General features: G+C 40.7%; 1 protein-coding gene across 1 annotated transcript; it reads right to left on the reverse strand.

Annotated features, from left to right (window-relative positions):
- Positions 1–1,590: 1,590 nt before the first annotated feature.
- Positions 1,591–14,887, reverse strand: scrn2 (secernin 2). Its single transcript, XM_008294312.1, has 9 exons — positions 14,780–14,887; positions 14,402–14,564; positions 9,800–9,981; positions 9,340–9,539; positions 7,361–7,576; positions 6,598–6,763; positions 5,026–5,206; positions 3,556–3,712; positions 1,591–1,974 (listed from the first exon to the last, which is right to left on the reverse strand). The coding sequence occupies exons 1-8, from the start codon at positions 14,821–14,823 to the stop codon at positions 3,560–3,562; spliced, it is 1,305 nt and encodes a 434-aa protein (XP_008292534.1). The 5' UTR covers positions 14,824–14,887; the 3' UTR covers positions 1,591–1,974; positions 3,556–3,559.
- Positions 14,888–20,817: the final 5,930 nt, after the last annotated feature.

Below are 20,817 nucleotides of genomic sequence, written 5' to 3' on the forward strand. Positions count from 1 at the left end.
TGCCGCCTCCTTCCGGATGGAGGCTGAACAGCAGGAAGCGGAAATTGAAGTCCACATGTATGAACCACATGAAGGGACAGAGTTTGGCTTCAACTGGGTTTAATCTGGAGAACAGTCGTAAAAAACATCGTAAAAATTAATCCTAAAGTGGTTCAAGGATTATTGTTGTTGTTGACAAATTCCCTACAGTGTTTTTTACTCTCTTTCAGTTGGATATTTAATATTTTAGATTATTCCAAATGTAAATTCCACTTTACAGCTATTTCAATATTCAATATAAGCACAATGAACTAATTTACTTTACATGTCATTTTTAATGTTACATTTAGTGGTAAACTTGTTCGGTAAATTCATTATTCCAATCTAGTTTTTCTATTGCATAGCCTTTTTTTGCTCAACAGCTCTTCTTTATAATGTACAATTTAAAAAGCAGAAAACTTGACTATTGATGTTTTATTGCTTTGATTTTTTTTATTTTTTTTATTTTTACCTGTAGCTGTTAATACTGAGATACTATATTTTGCATTTTAACATCTGTGGTCTGCATGATTTAACATCATCCTAACTGTTGTTACCTTCTGCATTATCTGTTGTTTTGAAAAGTGCCACATAAATAAAATTGTTATTATTATTATTGTTGCCACGCTTTTGTCACACAGTGTAGCTGCACAATAACACAGTATGGCCCTTAAAATGAAGCATTTTCTTCTCTAAACAAGACAAAGGGATGATGGCGATGAACACCAGGATGGGACAGATGTTAAATTATTTATCTATTTATTAGAACAAAAGCCTCCTGTTTTGTTTTTTTGTTGTTATTTTTTTTTAACTTCTATTGACCTTGGAACTAACTTGGCTAATGGCCCATAATGACCTGCCATGTGAGGAGTGACTCAATGATGATGTTGTTGAAACTTTCTGGGGAGAAATCTCAGTAGCTATAGAGGTTAGGGGTCATCACTTCACCTATCAGATGTTTATAATGCAGTCTTGACATCCTTCCCCAGGAAGTTTCACCACCATTAACATCTTGAAAATGCAGTAAAAGTCCTGGTTTGGTCCCTCTAACTGATATATGATTGTATGTGCTGCCATTATTAACAGTTAAGCATCGGCTGCTGCAGGTTTGAACTACTGTATATCCAGTTTTATATTCAGAAACAGAAGACAAACCTAAGGCATCCAAACATGATTATTTTTGAAAGGAAAGAAGAAATCTGATAACAGTTTTTCTCAACTCTTTGATTTTTGCTTAGATTTCAGATCGTTTTATTGAAACCATGTGAGAAGGTCAAAGAAGAAAATAACCGTTTGTTGGAGCTTTGAACATCTCTAAAAAGCACAAAAAAGTTAAAAATCACTGGTTTAATCTTTGCTAATTTCCCCAGTGTGGGGTTAATAAAGGGGTATCTTAAAAATGTGTTGCATTTGTGTGACATCGATCAGATAAACGTAGCGGAGCATGAAAGTACAGAAACGTTTCCCTCTGAAATGCAGTGGAGCAGAATTATAAAGTAGAATGAAATGGAAATACTCAAGTATTTTCCACTGCTGTGAATGTGCAACCAAAAGAGCAGGAATCACACTGGGGACGGGCTATGCACATTCTTTATTAGAACTCTCCTACAGGTAGCCATCAGACAAAATGACAACCCATTCCTTTGCGACAACAAACAAACAAAATGTTAAACAAATCGCCAGAACTCATAGCATTTGTGCAAACGTCACACAGCTCTACGTGGCGCCTGTGTAGTCTACGTCATTAAACTCACTAACGAGGTCGCTGCTCCCTGGGTGATACAGATGGTTAAATATGCTCCGATCACATGTGCACTGAGACATTTAGTCTGTGTTAGGGATGGAAACGGGGGGTCAGAGATGTGAGGTGGAGGCCGGTCAGACGAGGAAGAGTTTAACAGTCCCGGGGCCTTCTGCTGCTTCCCTGTGAGCGCTGGGGGTGTCCACTGGAGGGCGCTGCAACCGAGGACAGCACAGGTTAGAGGCTTACTAAACTCTGCAGCAGCACATACAGGAGGAATCATAGCCCTCAAGCTCTCCTAATTGATTTGACTTTTTGATCTTTATTTCTAACGGTAGAGAGACTCTAATGAGAGCGTTTTATGAGCTTTACCGTTCGGAGACGCTGTCAAAGCATAAATGCAGCATGTAAACTACAGTTTTGACAAATTATCATCATGGCTTATGTGTACAATCAGCTTCCACTGATGCACAATTCATGGTGGGGACAGTTTAAGTCAATTTGGCTCTCCGAAAACTAAAACCTGCAGGTAGGTTTGAAAAGGATGTTATTTGTGAAAAACCAACAGAGAGAATTGTGGACAACTTTCCAACAGTCCTAATCATGTTCGGCTTTCGGTTTTGTTGGGGAAATTCAGCAAATCTAAGCTTAAAATCCTGATATTTCATCTAAATCACTTCATTCTACATGATTTATTTTTTTAAAATTGGTCAAAAATAACCAAATTCCTTAAGAAAAATAAAACTTTCTGCACTTCACATTTCAACCAAGAAGTAATTAGCTGTGAAATAAAATCACCAGAATTACACCATTTATCAGACCCAGAAACTGTAAAAACAGACAGAAACCTAACAAACCTGAGCTTCAAACTGTGGCATATTATGAAAATTACTTTAATCTAAATGTCTGTCTTAATCTGTAAGAATTTGTCATCTGTGATACCCAGATTCTGTAAAAAACAGAACATTCAGCGCTCCTTGGCACAATCAAGAAGTCAACTGTAACTCAGCTGCAACCAACAGTCACATGAGGAAAATTCAGACTTTTTTCGCTGAACTGCAGGCAGTGTTTACTCTGAGCAGAGCCGAGACACATACAGAAAAATGCGAATAATGAAATACCTACAGTTTGTGTAGTAACCATGTTTTCAAGTACTGGACTTGGATAAATGTTGTACATGTTCAGTCCATGTTTTTCGTTGTTTGTAAAAATAAATACTCCCAAAAAAAAAAAAAAAATCAAATTTCACTTCTCCTTTCCTATGATTTATGGCATTATAACTTCACTGACACTTCTGAGTTCTGTTTCTGTCCAGTCACGGCCGTTCTGTGTCCATAGACGTGCAGGACTTTATACTGCAGTGAAAAATGAGCCCACAGTGATTAAAAAATGTGAACGAAACAAGAGAAAAAAGCCTAAAAGCTGCTTGGAATTCTGTTCTTGCCATCACAGTTGAAGCATAAAAGTTTGATACATAAAAGAAAACAGAAACACAAACTTAAATATTATGTTTTGCATATGAAATGTTCCTTTTTGGCAAGATCTCATTATTTTAATATACTACAGGACTTCCAGCGATTTTAATTTATTATCAAATTAGGTGTATTCAAGGGAAATTGTGAAGTGGAAGAGCTTATATATATTATAACCATCAGTGCAAATGGAGCAGATTTATTGCTATGAGACTGTAATTATCTATTGGGGATTATAAATTGCTCTTAAAATTTTCCCTGCACAAAAAAGAAAACCTGGATTCATTCATGATGCAACACCAGACGTCTGCCGAAGCCTCCCACCTCCTCACTGGTAGAACTTGATCTCTGTGTCCACGCAGTCGAAAAACAAGTCGCCCAGCTCGTCTCCGGGTATCTCTCCTCGGAGCATGGCGGAGATCTCGCTCAGACACTGCGACTCCAGATCCCTCAGGATGTTGTAGACGGCTAAACCTTCATCCTGAGGGGGAAACACGGAGACGTTAGAGAAACAGCAACGCCTGACACGACTCGGTTTGTTTGAGCTTTCTGGAGCAGCAGAGATATCTGACTTTATGGTGATACAATGTCAAAAACCTGTCAGCCGTTTGAAAGAAATGCTATCAAAAAATTGCCAAACTGACAGCGTTTATCAGCCACAAACTGAGAGAATTGTCAGATTTTGGAGTCACTATACTACTGATGTGTGACGTGCTGTTTGTTCGGGATCCTAATCAAATAGAACTTTAAAATCACCACATTTTATCATGTCTCAGCTTTAAAAAAAAATTTAACAAAAGTAAACTGTTTACTCGAAATCTGTATAAAAAAAATGAAGGAATTTTGTGCTTCTCAACCAAAAAATCTGAGACTTGTAGGCTGAACTGCAGGCGGTGTATTCACAGAGCAGAGAGGAGACGAGTACAGAAACTAATAGAAAATATAAGTAGTGACATTTCTAGATCCTGTAGAGCTGTCATGTATTTTTTATAGAGGTGGGACTTAACGCGTTAACGTGAAAATAACGCGTTAAAGTCCCACCCCTAATATCCTTTAAAGTTTTAATTACGATTATTTAATCACAACAAAAATAACGCGTTAAAGCGTTTAAAAAATGAACACATTTAATCACAGTTTGCATCCAGGCAACACGGAGCGTCTGTCAGCGCCCGATTTCATGGTCCACCGATCACACTGATGCACAAGATGCATCATCAGATACTGTTGTTCAAACAGTAAACAATATTTCAATGTGCAAAAAATCCCTGCTAAAATAAAACAAGAAATCTCATAAAGTATTTGATATATCAAAGTGAAATTTCAGAAGCATCCTTATAACTTTCTACACTTTGTGCTATAAAAACCTCTGGCCAATCAGACAAGGTCGAGCTATAACTGATGTGAGATGGGGTCAGCTGTCATCTGATGCACAAAAACATCTTGTCTGTACATTCTGAGGCAGGTTTCAGTCTAAACAGGACACCCTCCTTCCTGTGACTTCCAGCTGACCTTAAACCCACACATGATCTCAGACGGGACATCAGCTCAAAGGGCCTAAATGGAAACGAGTGTTGTTGCAGAGCTCTGGTTGCTCAGATTGAAACCCTGCTCTTTGGCTTTCAGCGTGCACTTGTACAGTGTTTTTGTTTAGTCTGCGCTGACGCTGAGAGCTTCTGTTGTGTTTTTGCTCTTCGCTGGGAGTGTCGGTGCTCCGCCAACTGTAATTTATCAGCAACCGGATCAGCTCTGCAGAATAAAACCCTCCAGCCCTGCCTGGTTCCGTCGACCACCCACCGGGTTGGAGTCCATGTTGCTGAGCGCCACCTGGTGGGCCTTGTACAGGTCGTGTCTGCGGTCCACCTGGCTCTGGAAGCGAGGCTGCTTCCTGACCGGGTCGTCCGGGCCGAACTGCGGGGAGACCACCCTCAGCACTGGGGTGGAACAGTCCGAGAAGATAAAAGGCTTGAATATAGACCTAGCGGGGCGGGATGGAGGAAAAAACGGAGAAAGAGAAAAGAAACGCAGACTCAGAAAATCCCAAAGAGGAGACAGAATGCGAGAAAAGTAAAGATGTGAAGAGAAAGAATGTTAACCTTTAACCTGTCGCTACTAAACTTGTAATATTCTGTTCGTTTTCCACCTTTAAGCAATTTTTATTGGTATTTTTTGTGACTCTAATCAACGTAGCTATTGCTGCTAATGCTAACTGCTTCTGCTTCTGATGCTACAAAGAGATTTTTCCCAGAAAGAAGCCACCAAATCACCAGAGATGCATCCAGCATGTAAGACTTTTGCAATAATATCCTACATCCATCCACCACCAAGGTCCTGAAGTTAGAATTGGCCAAAAAATACAAATAAATGGGATTTACATGCATTTTGTAATGTTTGTAACACATGAAAGTAATTCTTTGTTTTCCAGGAAATAAATGGAAAACAGCTGCATCATCATGTATTAATCGCAGCATTCTCACACAGATGCATAATAAAAATGTCTGAGCTGTTATTTTTAAAATTTGATCAGTTAGTTGAGTTAAATTATTGATTTGCCACATGAGTGAGATGCTACGTTTAACCCTCTGAAGCTCCAAACCTGGGGCTGGTTTGAAAGGCATGCCATGTTTAAAAAAACCACAAAACAACAAAAAACACAAAATGACACCATTTATCAGCCACAATCTGAAAAAACAAAGAATCTGACAGTCTTTGAACTACTCGTCTCAGGAAACGTAACCAAATCTAAGCTTAAACTTGTGATATTCAATCAAAATCCCTTAAAAAATGCAGAAAAACTCAACAGTTTGCTAAAACAACATCCTGTAAAAAACTGAATTCTGCATTCCTCGGCACAGGACCGACTCAGCCGGACCGACAGCCACAAGACGAAATTTTGATTGAGCTGCAGGTTGTGTTTCCACAGAGGAGACAAGCTCGAAGGAAATTAAAAATGTAGTAAAAGTAGTAAATGTTGACTGTGTGTGGAGTCACAGCACATTATGACAGTTTTTCCCCAGTACTGGTAACACCTGTGGGCATTTAAAAAAAAGTTTTATATGTAATTTGTCTTATTTCTACAACTTATAACTGTCTCACGCTGCAGAAATGACATTTTTCAGTTCTCTCTCCTTCTAGTCATGGTTGTTCTGTTTCCATAGAGGTGCAGGATTTTATACTGCAGTGAAAAATGTGAGTAAAAATGAAACAGGAGCAGATAAAGGCCAGCAGAGCGCTATTAGTCCAGAGGTTAACCAGCACTTTGAATTTCTTTCCCATAAAACTGAAAAAAGTGATTTTGCGAGGCTCTTCTGAACCCGTCTGTGAGTGTAACACGGTATAAACAGGTGACTACGGCGTTAACCGACTGACCTGGAGGGGTCCGGGGTGGCAGTGAAGAAGTGGATGCAGGGCAGGCTGGTGTCGGCGGGCAGCACCGACACCATGCTGCCGGTGGTGCAGAAACCTCCGGAGTCCATGCAGATGCCGCTGGCTTTATCCCTCAGGATGGACATCATCACCTCCGCTGTCACCGAGCCTGAAACGCCACCCAGAGGAGACACTGTTTACAGACTAAGCTAAGCTAAGCTAAGCTTTGAGAGATCTGAGAGCGGCATCAATCTTCGTGTTCAACTCTCTGCAATAAAGCCAATAAGCATATTTTCAAAAACACGTCTACACAGCTGCAGAATTTGCATAAATGGCCTGAACCAGGGTTTGAATCAGAGGTCTGTTCTTAAAGATCTGTGTAAAATAAAAAATAAAAATAAACTCACAAGAAATGCTTGGAGGGTTGAAAACCTCTTGATTTTGTTTAGAACTGTGACTACACCGTTTCTGAGGTCTCACAATGTTGTCAAATATCAACAACCTGCCTTCAAAAAATATTCTTTGTAAATCAAAGAACACTTTTTTTTCATATTTTCTATTGCTGTTCTGAATTGTTCTTTTAATCATATCATATTGTTATTGCACAGCCTTCAGAACAGTCAGTTTGCATTTAAATGCACTCTCTTGAATCTGAAAAAAAAGCTCATTTAGGATTCTTATGAGTCATAAAAGTTGCTGATGTTTTTCCCATGATGCTGAAACAACGTGTGCAGTAGAGAGTTTAAGGAAAACCTCCAGAACGCACCGTCGTGCTGCCGCAGCAGCTCGGTTCCTCCCTTGTAGCGCTGCTTGGCCAGCTCCATGCGGGCCGGAGGGTTTTCAGGACTGAACACCTGAGAGAAGTCAAACTGTCCTTCGCCGTCCCACCATCCGTTGGCCTGGGCGACGCTGCGCAGCTCCGGGTGTTCGGCCGAGATCTCGGTGCCGATGGTCAGCTGGTTGGAGATGTTCTTCACCGGATCTGAGAGCAGGAAACCGCTGTTAGGAACCTTCAGCTGGAAACTGTGCCGTTAGTGTGAAACATGTTTTGCAGCTTGTGAGGTTTATCTGAAAAAACACTGAATTATACAAACCGTCTGTATAAGCTGTGGTCTCACGGTGAAAACGAACTGAGATCTAAATGGGTTTTATGCAACGTGTAATTTAGTTTCCACATTAGAGAGGCAGTAAGTATTTAAATATTTCATATGGATTGTCAAACCTCATGTGTGGTTTAGGCAGATTAGGCAGCAGAGCTTCAGTTTGGTTTACTGGCAGCTTTAAGGACGACGCAGACAGAGGTGTGAGGAGGCGTTCATGGTCCTCAGAGGATGAAACCTGCAGACCTTTTCCTCTCAACAGTCTCCCAGACATGGAACCCTTCCTGTTAATCTGACCGCATCTGAACCTTCACGTCTGAATGAGCAACAGAAATCTTACCAGATCTGACTTAACAACACGAGTCTGAGCTGCAAGAAATCGCTTCAGCAAACAGTGTCAGGTTGTGTGAAGCGGTTTAGGGGAGACGTTTCCACACTTCAGCACCATTTCCTGCTAAATCACGACTGACCTTCATTCCATTTGCTCTACGGTTGATCACAAACGTTATCTGATAAAGATCTGAATATTAGATTTAACCGTCTGAAACCCAAAACCTGCCAGTGGGTTCGAAAGGAAAAATTTATCAGCAAAAGAAGCTGCAAAAGCAGAAAAGTCATCAGATTTTCAACTATTTGCTTCGACTTTTAGTTTTGTCAGACAAATGAACCAAATCTGAGCTGAAAACTGTTTTATTTCTACATGTTTTATTTTTTTTAAATGCCAAAAACAAGCTGTTTACATGAACCAGATTCTGGAAAAAAAACACTAAAATTCTGCGTTCTAAGGTGCAACCAAGAAGTCATGAGTGACTGAGCTGTGACCGACATTCACGTGACAAACATTCAGTGACTTTTGGGTTGAACTGCAGGCTGTGTTTTTACAGAGCGGAGACAAGTGTGGGTCATTCCAGCGAGATTAGGGAAGGTCAGCTGTTTGACCACCTCTAAAACTTTCTAGGAATGTTCATCTAAACTTGACATCTGCCTATTTTTTTGCTGAAATTCCAACATTTTCAGAATTTTTCACCCAATGGAAATGTTCAATAAACCTCTTGCAAGCTGGAAATTGAACAAGATGCCACTTTCAGACGTATCTGTTCCACTGGGTAAAAACTCTTCAGCTAAAAAATGGGCAGATGTCAGTTTCAGATGTCAAAGATCATTCCTGCAAAGTTTCAACCAATCATGAGACGGCCAAGCAGCCACCTTCGCTGGGTTGACTCGGAATGACCTGAATGGAAGCCAATTAAAAATGTAAGTCATGAAATATGTATAACATGTAGCGTTGCTGTTTTTTAATGCAGTATTAGCAACATAAGTGTGAGAAATTATGAAAACGTTGCAGGTTTTTTCTAATTTTTTGTAAAATAAATACCGATAAAGGGGCTGCAAGGTGGATCGGTGGTTCGCACCGTTGCCACGCAGCAAGTCGGCCACCGGTTCACATGTACTTCACAGGGTTAAAGCATGCTTCCTGTAAATCATTAGCAGAACTTATGAATACCGTTGCATTCCCTGCTCGCTAACTAACCATCCGTTGACATTAAGTTACATATTTTTCTGCAATTTATTTCATTCCCTCCAGTCTGTCAGCTTCTCCGTCAACAACCACAAACCTCCCCATGCACCTCCGAACCTGCCTCACCTGAGACTTTCTGCGCCACCCACAGCCTCCCGGCGGTTTCCAGCACCCAGGCCTCGGCTCGGTCCACCAGCAGGAAGGTGTTGTGGTAGCTGAAGGGCTCGGGGGTCTCCCTGCACTGCCCGCCCTGACCGTGCTGCTCCAGGAGGCCGGTGATGACCTGCAGCGCCGCCCAGGCACTGTCTCCACGCTCCAGCCCCAGTCTGACGGACAAAACCCGGCCGTTATCTGATGCCTGATCGGCTGCCGCTCAGAGGAAATGCCGCTCAGAGCCACTTGGCTGCGTCAGTGTTTTCAGATACGAGCTGCCTGTCACAACACGCTCGTCACGATCTACACACCCTCCCGATCAAAGAGGATTAAGTTAATACTTCCACTGCAAACTGTGTTTAATCAGCAGCCGCACTCATGTCCCTTCACTGCTGAGCCCTTTTTTTTTTTCTGATGAGTGATATGGGCTCACCTGACCAGGTCCATCCCCAGCAGAGCCTCTCCAGGAGCCACCGGCTCTCGGGTCCAGACGGCCTCGTTCCCGATGCAGACTCCCTGGTCGTTGGCGCCCATCTCGGCCCCCCACATCCAGGCAGGTTTGCTGAGGACGACAGCGTGGGTCTGCTCCACCTGAGGGATCTGGATGTAGGTGCACTGCACACACCCACAGGTCACACTGGAGTTAAAGTGCACTGACCACAGCATGAGCACCTCATCACAGATTCATCAGAGGTGGTGGAGAATACTGGCTCAAGTCTGTGTCAATGTGTGACTTTAAACACGATAAAACAAACAAATAAACAGACAAACTGAAGGAGGAAGTGATGCTGAAGATACTCAGCGCACATTAAACCTCTAAACTCCAAGCAGCTCCGGTCACATTTTCACTCATGTTCCACTGCAACATAAAGCTCTACGGAAACAGAACAGCCATGAATAGAAGGAGAGAGGACTCAGAGACGTCTCCTGTGCAGGATGACTCAGTTAGAACGTTATAAGTTATATAACAAGAGAAAACAAAAGTTGAATTTCTTTGATTAATTATTTTACACAACTGAAAACAACATTTTGCCCACAATTGTTACCAAAACTGACAAAACTGAGGCTCTCCATCCCATAGATATTCTACTACTTGGGTTTCTGATTTGTTTCCGTACTTATCTTGTCTCTGCATAAACACTGCCTGCAGTTCAGCTGAAAAGAATCACAGTTTGTCTCATGTGACTAATAGCTGATGGCTTCTAAGTTGTGCCAAGAAGAAGTTTTTTTGTTGTTGCTTGAATGAAATATCGGTAAATAAATAACTGGATAGCAGCATCTCCATATACTGTAGTGGATGATCGATTAAAAGGAAAAAACTTTGACTTGTTCAAAAGGTGATTTTGTTTTCTTTCTCAATTCTTAGTTGTTTTTTGAAAGAATTATGAAGAGGAATAATAAACTAGCCACCTGTTTTTCATGTTCTTCTTTCTAAACCCCAACATAAATGAGATTTCTACATGCAATTTGCATTTTATTTTGTTGATTTCATTAAACTTACACCTCTTAAACTTCAAAATATTCTCCATGTTTTGTTTTCGGTTGACTTCTAGCTGTCTTTCCTTCACATGTCAACAGATACTGATCTGATCAAATGAGGTATTTTTGGCACATTTTTAAATAAGACACGTAGAATGAAGTGATTTTGATGAAATATTCTGATTTCAAGCTTAGACCTGGTTGTATTAATGAAACTCCCACAGTTCTTTCTGTTTTTTATAGTTTCTCCTGTACAAAAGACATCTCTGAGTTCTCTCTCCTTCTAGTCCTGGTTGTTCTATAATTCTATAATTTCATGTAGCAGACGCTTTTATCAAAAGCAACGTAAATCTGAGAGCAGATACAACACAAGCAAGGATCTAGTCAGGAGAAAACAATCTAGATAAGTGCCATAGAACAAATTCTGTTTCCACAGAGGTGCAGGACTTCATATCGCAGTGAAAAATGAACCAACAGTGAGCGAAAATGAGCAGAAAACATCCAGAAACTGCTCAGAGGGTAAAAGTTTGAAGTCTGCTGTATGACAGTCAGACAGTGCAACAATAAATAATTCTGCATGTAACCTCAACAACTCTTTCCGCTTTAGTCTAGATTAAATAAACATAAAATATGACAGGAACAGGCTAGGCTAGGCTAGGCTAGGCTAGGCTATGCTAAGCTAACTGTCTCCTGGTTGTAGCCTCATATTTAACAGACAGATATGAGAGGGGCATCAATCTAAATACTAAACTCTGCAAGAAAGCCAACAATTATCATTTTAAAAACATTTAGCACGTCTGCAAAAAATGCACAAATGTCCTGAATGAGGATTTGAATCAGACATTGTTTAAGGATCTGTACACATTAGCTCAACTCGTTACCTCCTCTTAACCTCTTAAACTCTGCTACAAGTTTGTGTCTTCCTCGTCTGCCTTCATCGCTTTGATAAACTTAGCCACACGTGGAATTACCAGAAGACGGTAGACTCTGTGTTTAAGGAAGCATCATCCATTTAAACGTATTTTAAACACAGTTTGTGCGGCAGATGCCTAAATTTATCATGTCAAAAACTGGATATAATGACTGAGTGTCAAAAAGCAAATACAGGATTTTACACGAGCAACAACTACTGTGAAGCCATGTTTGGTCTTGATATCTCTCCACAAACATGAGGTCATAATTTCCAGTTTTCATGCACACCATCTCATGGGAAAAAAACAAAAACAAAACACTGCAGAATTGTTATAAATCTGAAGCAGCCGTTATCGGCGTTTTGTTTACAGCTACTGCCGTGTTTCTCCTGCGTATACAGATAAAGCTGCAGGTGGTTAATCAGAACTGAAACTGAAACTATCTTTTTTGGCAACATCTCATTTAGTAATTTATTTAATTTATTGTCAAATTGATTATTTTTACACATCCTGCAAACTTCTGGTGCAGTGGAAGAGTTTAAGGTCTCCCTGTGCAGGATGGAAAACGCAGTTTGATGTCAGATTCTGATGCAAAAAAAACAACATTAATATGAAACCTGGATGACAAACCTCATTAACAAGAAAAAAAAATGCTAACTGCGTGTATTTTAAACCTAGTTTGCAACACAGACGCCTAAATGAACCACCTCAAAAACTGAATATTATGACTGAGTGTGAAAAAGCAAATGATAGATCTCACTTTGGGATGTTAGCACAAGTAGAAACTACCATGTTTTATGGTCATAATCTTCAATTTTCATGCACAATATTACATAAACACTGTAGATTTGTCAAATATCACGATATCTCCACCAAACTGGTGCTTCATTTTAACCCAGCAGTGTCTCTTGCATGTACAGACAACCCAACAGGAGGGTAATATGAACTGATATATTACGCTATGAATAAAAAACTTTCCTCTCTGGCAAGATCTTACATTGTCATATATTAAATTTAGTGTCACATGAGGAGTTTTTAAGCATGTGGAAGAGGTTGAGGCCTTTCTGTGCAGGATGGAAAATACAGATTCTGTCTCACAAACAAACATTTACGTGAAATCTGGACGTCAAACTGCGTTAATGTGAAGCTCAGCGACGCATTTTTACACAATCGAGAAGAAAAACAGCATCTAACTGCTGCTGCCTCATACAGGAATATTTAAATTCTCATTTTCTGCAGGGCACCACAGCCTGTGTTTAGGAAAATAACCTCCATTTATTTGTATTTTAAACACAGTTTGAGCTGCTGATACCAAAATGTACCCTTTAAAAAACAGTATATTATGATGCGAGTGCCAAGAAGCAAATTTTAGGATATTAGCACGATGAGAAACTACGATCAAACCATGTTTTTTGGGCGTAACCTCCAATTTTCATACACATTACATCATGAAAAAAGACAGATTTGTCACATATCAGGATATCTCCATCAAATCTGAAGCAGTTAGTATTTTGTTTGCAAAGCCAGTGAGTCTTTTGCACGTGCAGATAAAGCCACAGGTGGTTACTGTCACAGAAAAAACATGCTTTAATAGGAAACTGTCCTCTCTGGCAGCGTCTTATTTAGTTATAGATTAAATTTACTGTCAAATTAGGAGTGTTTCGAGGCATTTTGCACACTTGTGATGGAGTGGAAGAGGTTGAGGCCTTTCTGTGCACAGATTCTGTCTCACAAACAAACATTTATGTGAAATCTGGACGTCAAGCTGCATTAACGTGAAGCTCAGCGACACATTTTGCACAAATGAGAAGAAAAACAGGAGCTTCTGGTTAATTGTTAACAGCATCTCACTGCAGCCTCAGACAGGAATATTTAAATTCTCATTTTCTGCAGGGCACCAGAGCCTGTGTTTATGAAAATAACCTCAATTTATTTGTATTTTTAACACAGTTTGAGATGCAGACACCTCACCAGATATCTTATTTAGTTATAACTTCAATTTACTGTCAAATTAGGAATGTTTTGAGGCATTTTTGCAAACTTGTGGTGGAGTGGAAGAGGTTGAGGCCTTTCTGTGCACAGATTCTGTCTCACAAACAAACATTTACATGAAATCTGGACGTCAAACTGCGTTAATATGAAGCTCAGCGACACATTTACCCAACTGAGAAGAAAACCAGAAGTTGCAGTGACTTCTGGTTAACGATTAACAGGAAAGAATGTGTCGACACAGAGTCCAACTGCAGCCTCACATAGAGACTTTTAGATTTTGTATTTTCTGCAGGGCACCAGAGCCCATGTTTATGACAACAGCATTCATTTAAATGCATTCAAAAGAGCTGCAGATGCTTCAACATGTCACATGTCATGTTAGCCATAAGTAACTGTCCTTTCTAGCAGCGTCTTACAGACTAAATGTACTGCGAGTTAGGAGTTTTTAAGGCCTTCTGTGAACTTGTGGAAGAGGTTACGGCCTCTCTGTGCAACATTTAACGACATTTATGTGAAGCTCTGTGACAAATTTAAGCTAAGAGGCCAAACAGGAGCTACTTCAGATGAACCATTAATAAGAAAGAATGTTTGTACACAAACTGCAGGACTATTTGGGTTTTGACTTTCTGCAGAGCCTGAAGCGACTGCTTTACCTCCAGCATGGAGCCTGGAGGGTGAGACTCGGCCGGGTAGTGGGCCACCTCCTGCACCTCGTCCCGGGGTCGGTCCGAGTTCTTCCCAAAAATCACATGGTCGTGGTGGGACCCGGGGGGCAAGGACACGAAACAGTCACATGACCTGGGAGCCTCTGCCATCCTGCAGAAAAAAACCCAAACAAACAGAACATACAAAACACATGAGACAGCAGAGCAGTGGAGGAGGGAGGAGGAATCCAACTACCTCATTCATGGACACAAGCTGGTGATAAGAGTGTGACAGTGTGTTGGACATCCAGCACAGTGTCAGCCTCCTCCCTCTGACCATAATGTGCATGTGTGGAGTGAAGAGGAAGAGATCCCTCCGTTCCCCACCCAGCTTTCTGCAGAAACTCAGCTCCAGCCGGTGCACTGCCCATCCCTTTCACACAGGGATTAGGAGGCAGTCTTGTGCAGCACTTTACTGACTGTAATCTTCGCTAAATCCCACCGCCACGTTGCTCTATTATCGCCACGAATCGCTTGCAATCCGGAAATAATGTCGCACCAAAAAAAAAAGAACAACACAAATGTACACAACACAGTGTCGCAGCTGAGTCCGGCGGCTGGAGATCCGTGTTCCTGCCGGAGATCAGGCCCAGCAGAGCCGCCCGCCGCCTGTCACTGCTGCCCGGCGGCTCTCCGCGCCTGTCGCCGGGGTTTTTTCCGCCGCGGGTCTGTCCGGATCTGCGGGGTGTCCGTGCGCGTAAAGCGGGTGCAGGAGGAGGAGGACGGAGCCCGCTGCGCAAAAATGTTTACCTTCCCTTTTTTTTTTTTTTTTTTTTTTATTTTCTCAATGGTGGGAGCGCGCCGCCGGCCGGGAGAAGGCAGGTTGGAGATAGCGAGTCACGTGACCGCGCAATCCCAAAGGTCTGTACTTAAAGGTCTCGTCTCGTCTGGCCACAAGCACAGATCACCGTCTAACTCGGTCCACACCTGTGTTAAAGCCGCTGCAGGCCGGAGCGATGATGCATCCTCCTGTTTATCTGCAACACTCATAATTATACCGTCAAATCCTGCAAGTTTGCACAGACCGGTGTCGAAGCAGGATTTTATTTTATTTTTTTAATACTTTATTTTGCTTTGATATCCAACAAAGAAAAGTGCAATTAAGTGCAAAAGGCCTCCTGCAGGCTTCACTTGTGAGTTCATGTGTGTGCGACTTAAAGGATCAAACCTCTGACCTTGCATTCACTCTAGTAAACAAGGAGGAGACACATGTTGTCAGAGAAATGTTGCTTTACAACTCTATATCCTGGTCAATATTTATATGTTTATAATAGAATTTATAAAAGCATTTAGAAATTGCAAATTTAACCTTTAACCTCCTTCAAATTACACGAAAATCATGATTGATTGGTTCATGTCCAACCACATTATCTCATTAGGATTGAACGTCTGGGCTCTGACTCCAGAATATTCAACTTGTTGTCTTCAAATCATTTCTGTATAGTTTTGGCTGTTTACTTCAACTCATTGTCTATCTGGAAAACAAATCGTCTCCCAGTTCTCTTGCAGGTTGCATCAGGATTTCTCTCAACTTTGCTGCATTCATTTCAACCTCTACTTTTACAAGCCTTCCAGGGCTGCTGCCGTGAAGCATCACCACATGATGATGCTGCCACCACCATGCTTCATCATGATGCTGCCACCACCATGCTTCACATCATGATGCTGCCACCACCGTGCTTCACATCATGATGCCGCCACCACCGTGCTTCACAGTGGGGATGGTGTGTTTGTGATGATGTGCAGTGTTTGATATCTGCCAAATGTAGCATCTAGTCTGATGGTCAAAAAGCTTAATTTCAGTCTTATTAGACCAAAGAATATTTTCATAGGCGCTGTATATCAGAAAAATTCGGTCAGCATGGATGTGCCTAGGATAGTCGAAAAGGTCTGAAGTGAACCAAAGTAAATTTGACAGGTCACACGTTATTGTCCAGCTTAGGGGACGAATTCAAGGTATATAATCACATGAATGTAGAAGAAAGTAAAAACCTGACCCGAGGCACTTTGTCTAGTTATAGAAACAGCCGCTCTGCTACTGTGACACCTATTGTTTCTTACATAGCATGTAGTCTGATGGACAAAAAGTTTAATTTTAGTGTCAACAGACCAAGGAACCTTCTTCCAGGTGACTTCAGAGTCTCCCACATGTCTTCTGGTGAACTCTAGTCCAGATTTAATATGAGCTTTACTTAACAGTGTCTTTATCTTTGCCACTTTCCTATAAAACAGACGACAGTTGTTGTATTAACAGTCTCTTTCATCTCGGCCGCAGAAGCTTGTAACTCCTTCAGAGGAGTCGTAGGTGTCTTGGTGGCCTCCATCACTCGTCTCTTTCTTGCTCGGTCACTCAGTTTTTGAGGACGACCTGCTCTAGGCAGATTTGCACACGGACCATATTTCTTGTGTGTCTAAACTTTAACTTTACTCCAACAAATATTCAATGAAATAATCTTGTATCATCTCCTGACTTGTGCTTTTCAATAAAAAAAATTATAGAGCTGCTTGGAGTGTTCTTCTGTCTTCATGGTGTAGTTAAATCCAGAAGTACTGATTCACAAGATGTTTTACTTTGTGAAAATCAATTTTCGCTTTGACACAGAAGATTTTTTTTTGTAAGCTCTTGTCAAAAATCTGGTTTACAAACTAGAATAGGGACAGAATAAGTGTGCATGAACTTCCATCTTAATGACTGGTCTCTAAAGCATTAGTATAATGTCTTAACTATTTGTACAGATATAATGTTTAGGCAGTTTTAGTGTCAGATAATACTGTATATTTATTTTTACTAATGCATTAACGATTATGTATAAGTTTGAAGCAAAGTAAAATAAAACAAAACAATCAGAGGAAGTCTATAATTTACTGGCTACCACATATTTCCTTGTTAAAATTGTTGCACTGGGTGAAACAAACAGAGTAAATAAATGTGTTTTCATGTGTGCCGTATGTAAAGGTCGCAGTCTTCAGCACTGCGACACCAACGCTGCACACCACTGCTTTTTACCAACGCTCTGGATCACATGTTGGCTAATCAGTGTAATTAAAGTTGGGCCAATTCCTGTGTGTCAGTAGTTTATCGAGTGGGCGTCTCCCATCGCTGGGGTTTCATTGAATTATGTCGCTGACACTCCCTGTCTCAGTCGTTCTAGACGCACTCACTCCCCAGCACCTTCCTCCAGCTCTCTGCGAAGCATCGATTGACTTTAAAAGGTCAAATCGCCCATTTTGTTCGCCAGTTAGAGACTGTTTCTTCAGTAGAAAGTAGTTCCAGTGAAGTTGCTTTGCAAGGAGGTGTGCCCACACGTCAGATTTAAAAAATGCAGTTTTTCAGTCTTTCCTGGTTCTGGAGTTGTGAATGGCTTCCCCCATGCCTCCAGTTTATTCATTTTCAGAAATTAAAAACATGCTCATGTCAGGTTGGAATAACTCATGGTGTCTTCTTGTAGTGCTTCTATAATTAAAATATAAATATCAACAAAATGGCAGTACGGGATCGATAAGACGGACACAACTTGCAAGTCTAGAAATAAAATGACAAATGTTATTTATTACCAGACGCTGAAGTTGTCTTCTGCCACACTTGCTTCCATTTCATATCATTTTGTTTCACTTTCACTGTTTGTATTCCAGCAGCAGGAAGACACAACGTACAGCTGAAACCACAAGTTTCCATGCACTGTATAAAAAGACACATAACCTTTTTTTCTCTCACTGTCTGACATTAAATCAGACTAAACTTTATCTGTTTTAGGTCAGTCAGGATCACCAACACGACTTCTTTTTGCTAAACACCAGAATAATGAGAGAGAGAATTTTTTTATTACTTTCTTCAAAGTCAAACATTTACAGACACTAAGATGCCTTCAAACTATTTGGGAAAGCCCAGATGATGATGTCATGGCTTTGAAAGCGTTTGATAGGTTAATTGACAACATTTGAATTAATTTGAGGAACACTGTGGAAAGAAATAGAGCTCCAAATAAATGCTAATGTTTGCTGTATATAGAAGATGGGTGTAACCTCCAGTTCTGAAAAGTGAAGTCGATGTAAAAAGTGATTTAAACCTGCATTCTTTCTAACAGCCATCAGGGGGCGACTCCTCTGGCTGAAAAATTAAATCTGATTTTATAGAAGTCAACGAGAAAATGACCCGACTTCTCACTTGATTTGCAACCTCAGTAAACATTTCCCTCAGTACCTTACGGTCTCAATCACTGGTTTTAAGTTCTCTGTTCGTACAGCATGATGTTTATTTTGTAATTTAAAATCTCATTTACAGGAAAATAGACGATAAAGCAGCACATGTTTAAGTGTGCTGCCACCATTTGACACTAAAACAATACCTCAGCTAAACCTTTAGACAGGACAGAACACAGAAGTAAAAAATAGTAATTCATCCAAAAATATTAGCAGGTCGGCCTTATTGATAGTGATGGAGACATTAAAATCAATCTACATTCAGCGAGTCACATTATTTGCATACAGCCTGCAGCTGCTCCACAGGCTTCAGCTGTAGTCTTGCCTCCTCCCTCCCACTATTGGCTGGATTAGGGAGCCTGCAGCCAATCACCATCCAGCTAGGGGGGAATTTAAACCCCGAGGCCTGCACTTGTAGGAATCTTGGGCATCTTTTGCCACCTGTTTTCACCAAGAGTAGTGTTTCATAGGCCATTTGGTTTGGACTTTGAATGCTCCTGTGTTGTTGCTGGGATAAATTCAAGAGTGTTGCTAGATTTAAGCAACACATTGCTGCTCTTTTACTCTTTGTGTTCTATTGAGTTTGATTTCCCGTTTCTCCTGTTGTTGCTGTTGTATTCATAGGTAGTACGGGTTAGAGTTGTACCTTTTGTTCTGGAGTAATTTAGATAGTAGTGTGATTTTATTTCTCCGTAGAGACTTCTGGTTTGTTGTTTAGGCCTGGACTTTCCTCGCAGCGTCTTGAACTGGCGATAAAAAAAAAATGACTGAAATGCTGAAGAACTTGATTCTTGACACTCCTCCTCCAGTCTTACGCCCTTAGACCATCTGGAGGCTGTGACATTCACTGTATGGATGGACGAACTCTCCATGACGTCACCTACAGGTTTCCTGAACAGCCGTTTTGAGACTCTAGACATCACAATCCTGTCAGTTTCTGACTCCTACTAACACCTGACTACGGCTGAGGTGGGTCATGGACTGTCCTATGATGGCACCCACCGTAAAAATGCATATCTGTAATCCTTAATACAATTTCAATTGGTTAGTTATATAAGAACGCACTCCCTGTGCAGTTGTGACGAATGTGGAAATTAGCTATAGAGACCAAAACTATTATTTGTGCCAAGTTTTAAACATGTTTATTTCCTCTGTAAAGATGGACATTTAATTACAGAGGTCTATAAGGAGTGACTCACTTTCAGAGCCAGATTCAAGTGGCCATTCAAGGAACTGCAGTTTAGCAGTGTTGTTGCACCATGAACATTTCGGCCTTTTCTGTTCAATATATCAAAATTGTCACCTTACTTTATTGTGTTTACTTTTTTCAAGAATTATTTGAACAAACTGAAAATGCTCATTAAAACAGATGGCTAAAAATGCATCTGAAGGCATTCTCTAAGAAGCAAGCACGGAGACGTTGAATCTTTCTGATTCACTAACAGTTTTGTTTCCTGGTGCGTAATGACCATTATAGCTTCACTGAATGATAGGGAAGTCTTTCTAGGAAATCTTCTAATCCAACTGTCTTCTAGTTTTATCATCACTGCTTGGAAATCCAAAACTTTAATTGGGAATGTAGCTATAGAGACCAAAATTGATTTAGTACATGTTAAATAAACATGTTTATTTCTGCTGTAAAGTTGGACATTTTAACATGGAGGTCAATGAGGATTGACTCGCTTTTGGAGCCAGCACCAAGTGGCCATTTGGGAAACTGTAGATTTGCAGTGTTGAAGGTGAAAAAATTGGTGGCTTTTTCACCTTCAGCAAAGCTTTAAGACTGATTTCTGTTAGATTTTGTCATAGATTATTTGCATAAACTGAAACACTCATTAAAACAGATGGCTAAGAACTCATCTAAAGGTACATTTTAAAAAGCAAGCACATTGAGGGTGAGGTCTTTTGATCCACATCAGTTTTGTTTCCTGGCATGCAATGGCCATTACAGCTGGATGCTAGCGTCTTTTAATCTAGTAGTCGTTTACTTTTACCTTTAATCCTTGGAAATTGAGAGCATTAATGTGGAAATTAGCTATAGAGACCAAAGTTTGTTTTTTGTACCGTGCTCTAAATGCGTATTTTTCTGCTGTAAAGTTCGACATTTTAACATGGAGGTCTGTGGGGATGGACTCTCTTTTGGAGCCAGCGCCAAGTGGCCATTT

The sequence above is a fragment of the Stegastes partitus genome, unplaced genomic scaffold (genome assembly GCF_000690725.1).
Source record: "Stegastes partitus isolate 25-593 unplaced genomic scaffold, Stegastes_partitus-1.0.2 Scaffold953, whole genome shotgun sequence".
NCBI lineage: Eukaryota > Metazoa > Chordata > Actinopteri > Pomacentridae > Stegastes > Stegastes partitus.

Coding starts and splice junctions, on each gene's coding strand:
- scrn2 (XM_008294312.1), bottom strand. CDS start 14,823: ATGGGCAGTGCACCGGCTGGAGCTGAGTTTCTGCAGAAAGCTGG. Junction 9,540..9,799: donor CTGGGGATGGACCTGGTCAG/GTGAGCCCATAT, acceptor TTTGTCCGTCAG/ACTGGGGCTGGAGCGTGGAG. Junction 6,764..7,360: donor GCTGCTGCGGCAGCACGACG/GTGCGTTCTGGA, acceptor GTGGCGTTTCAG/GCTCGGTGACAGCGGAGGTG.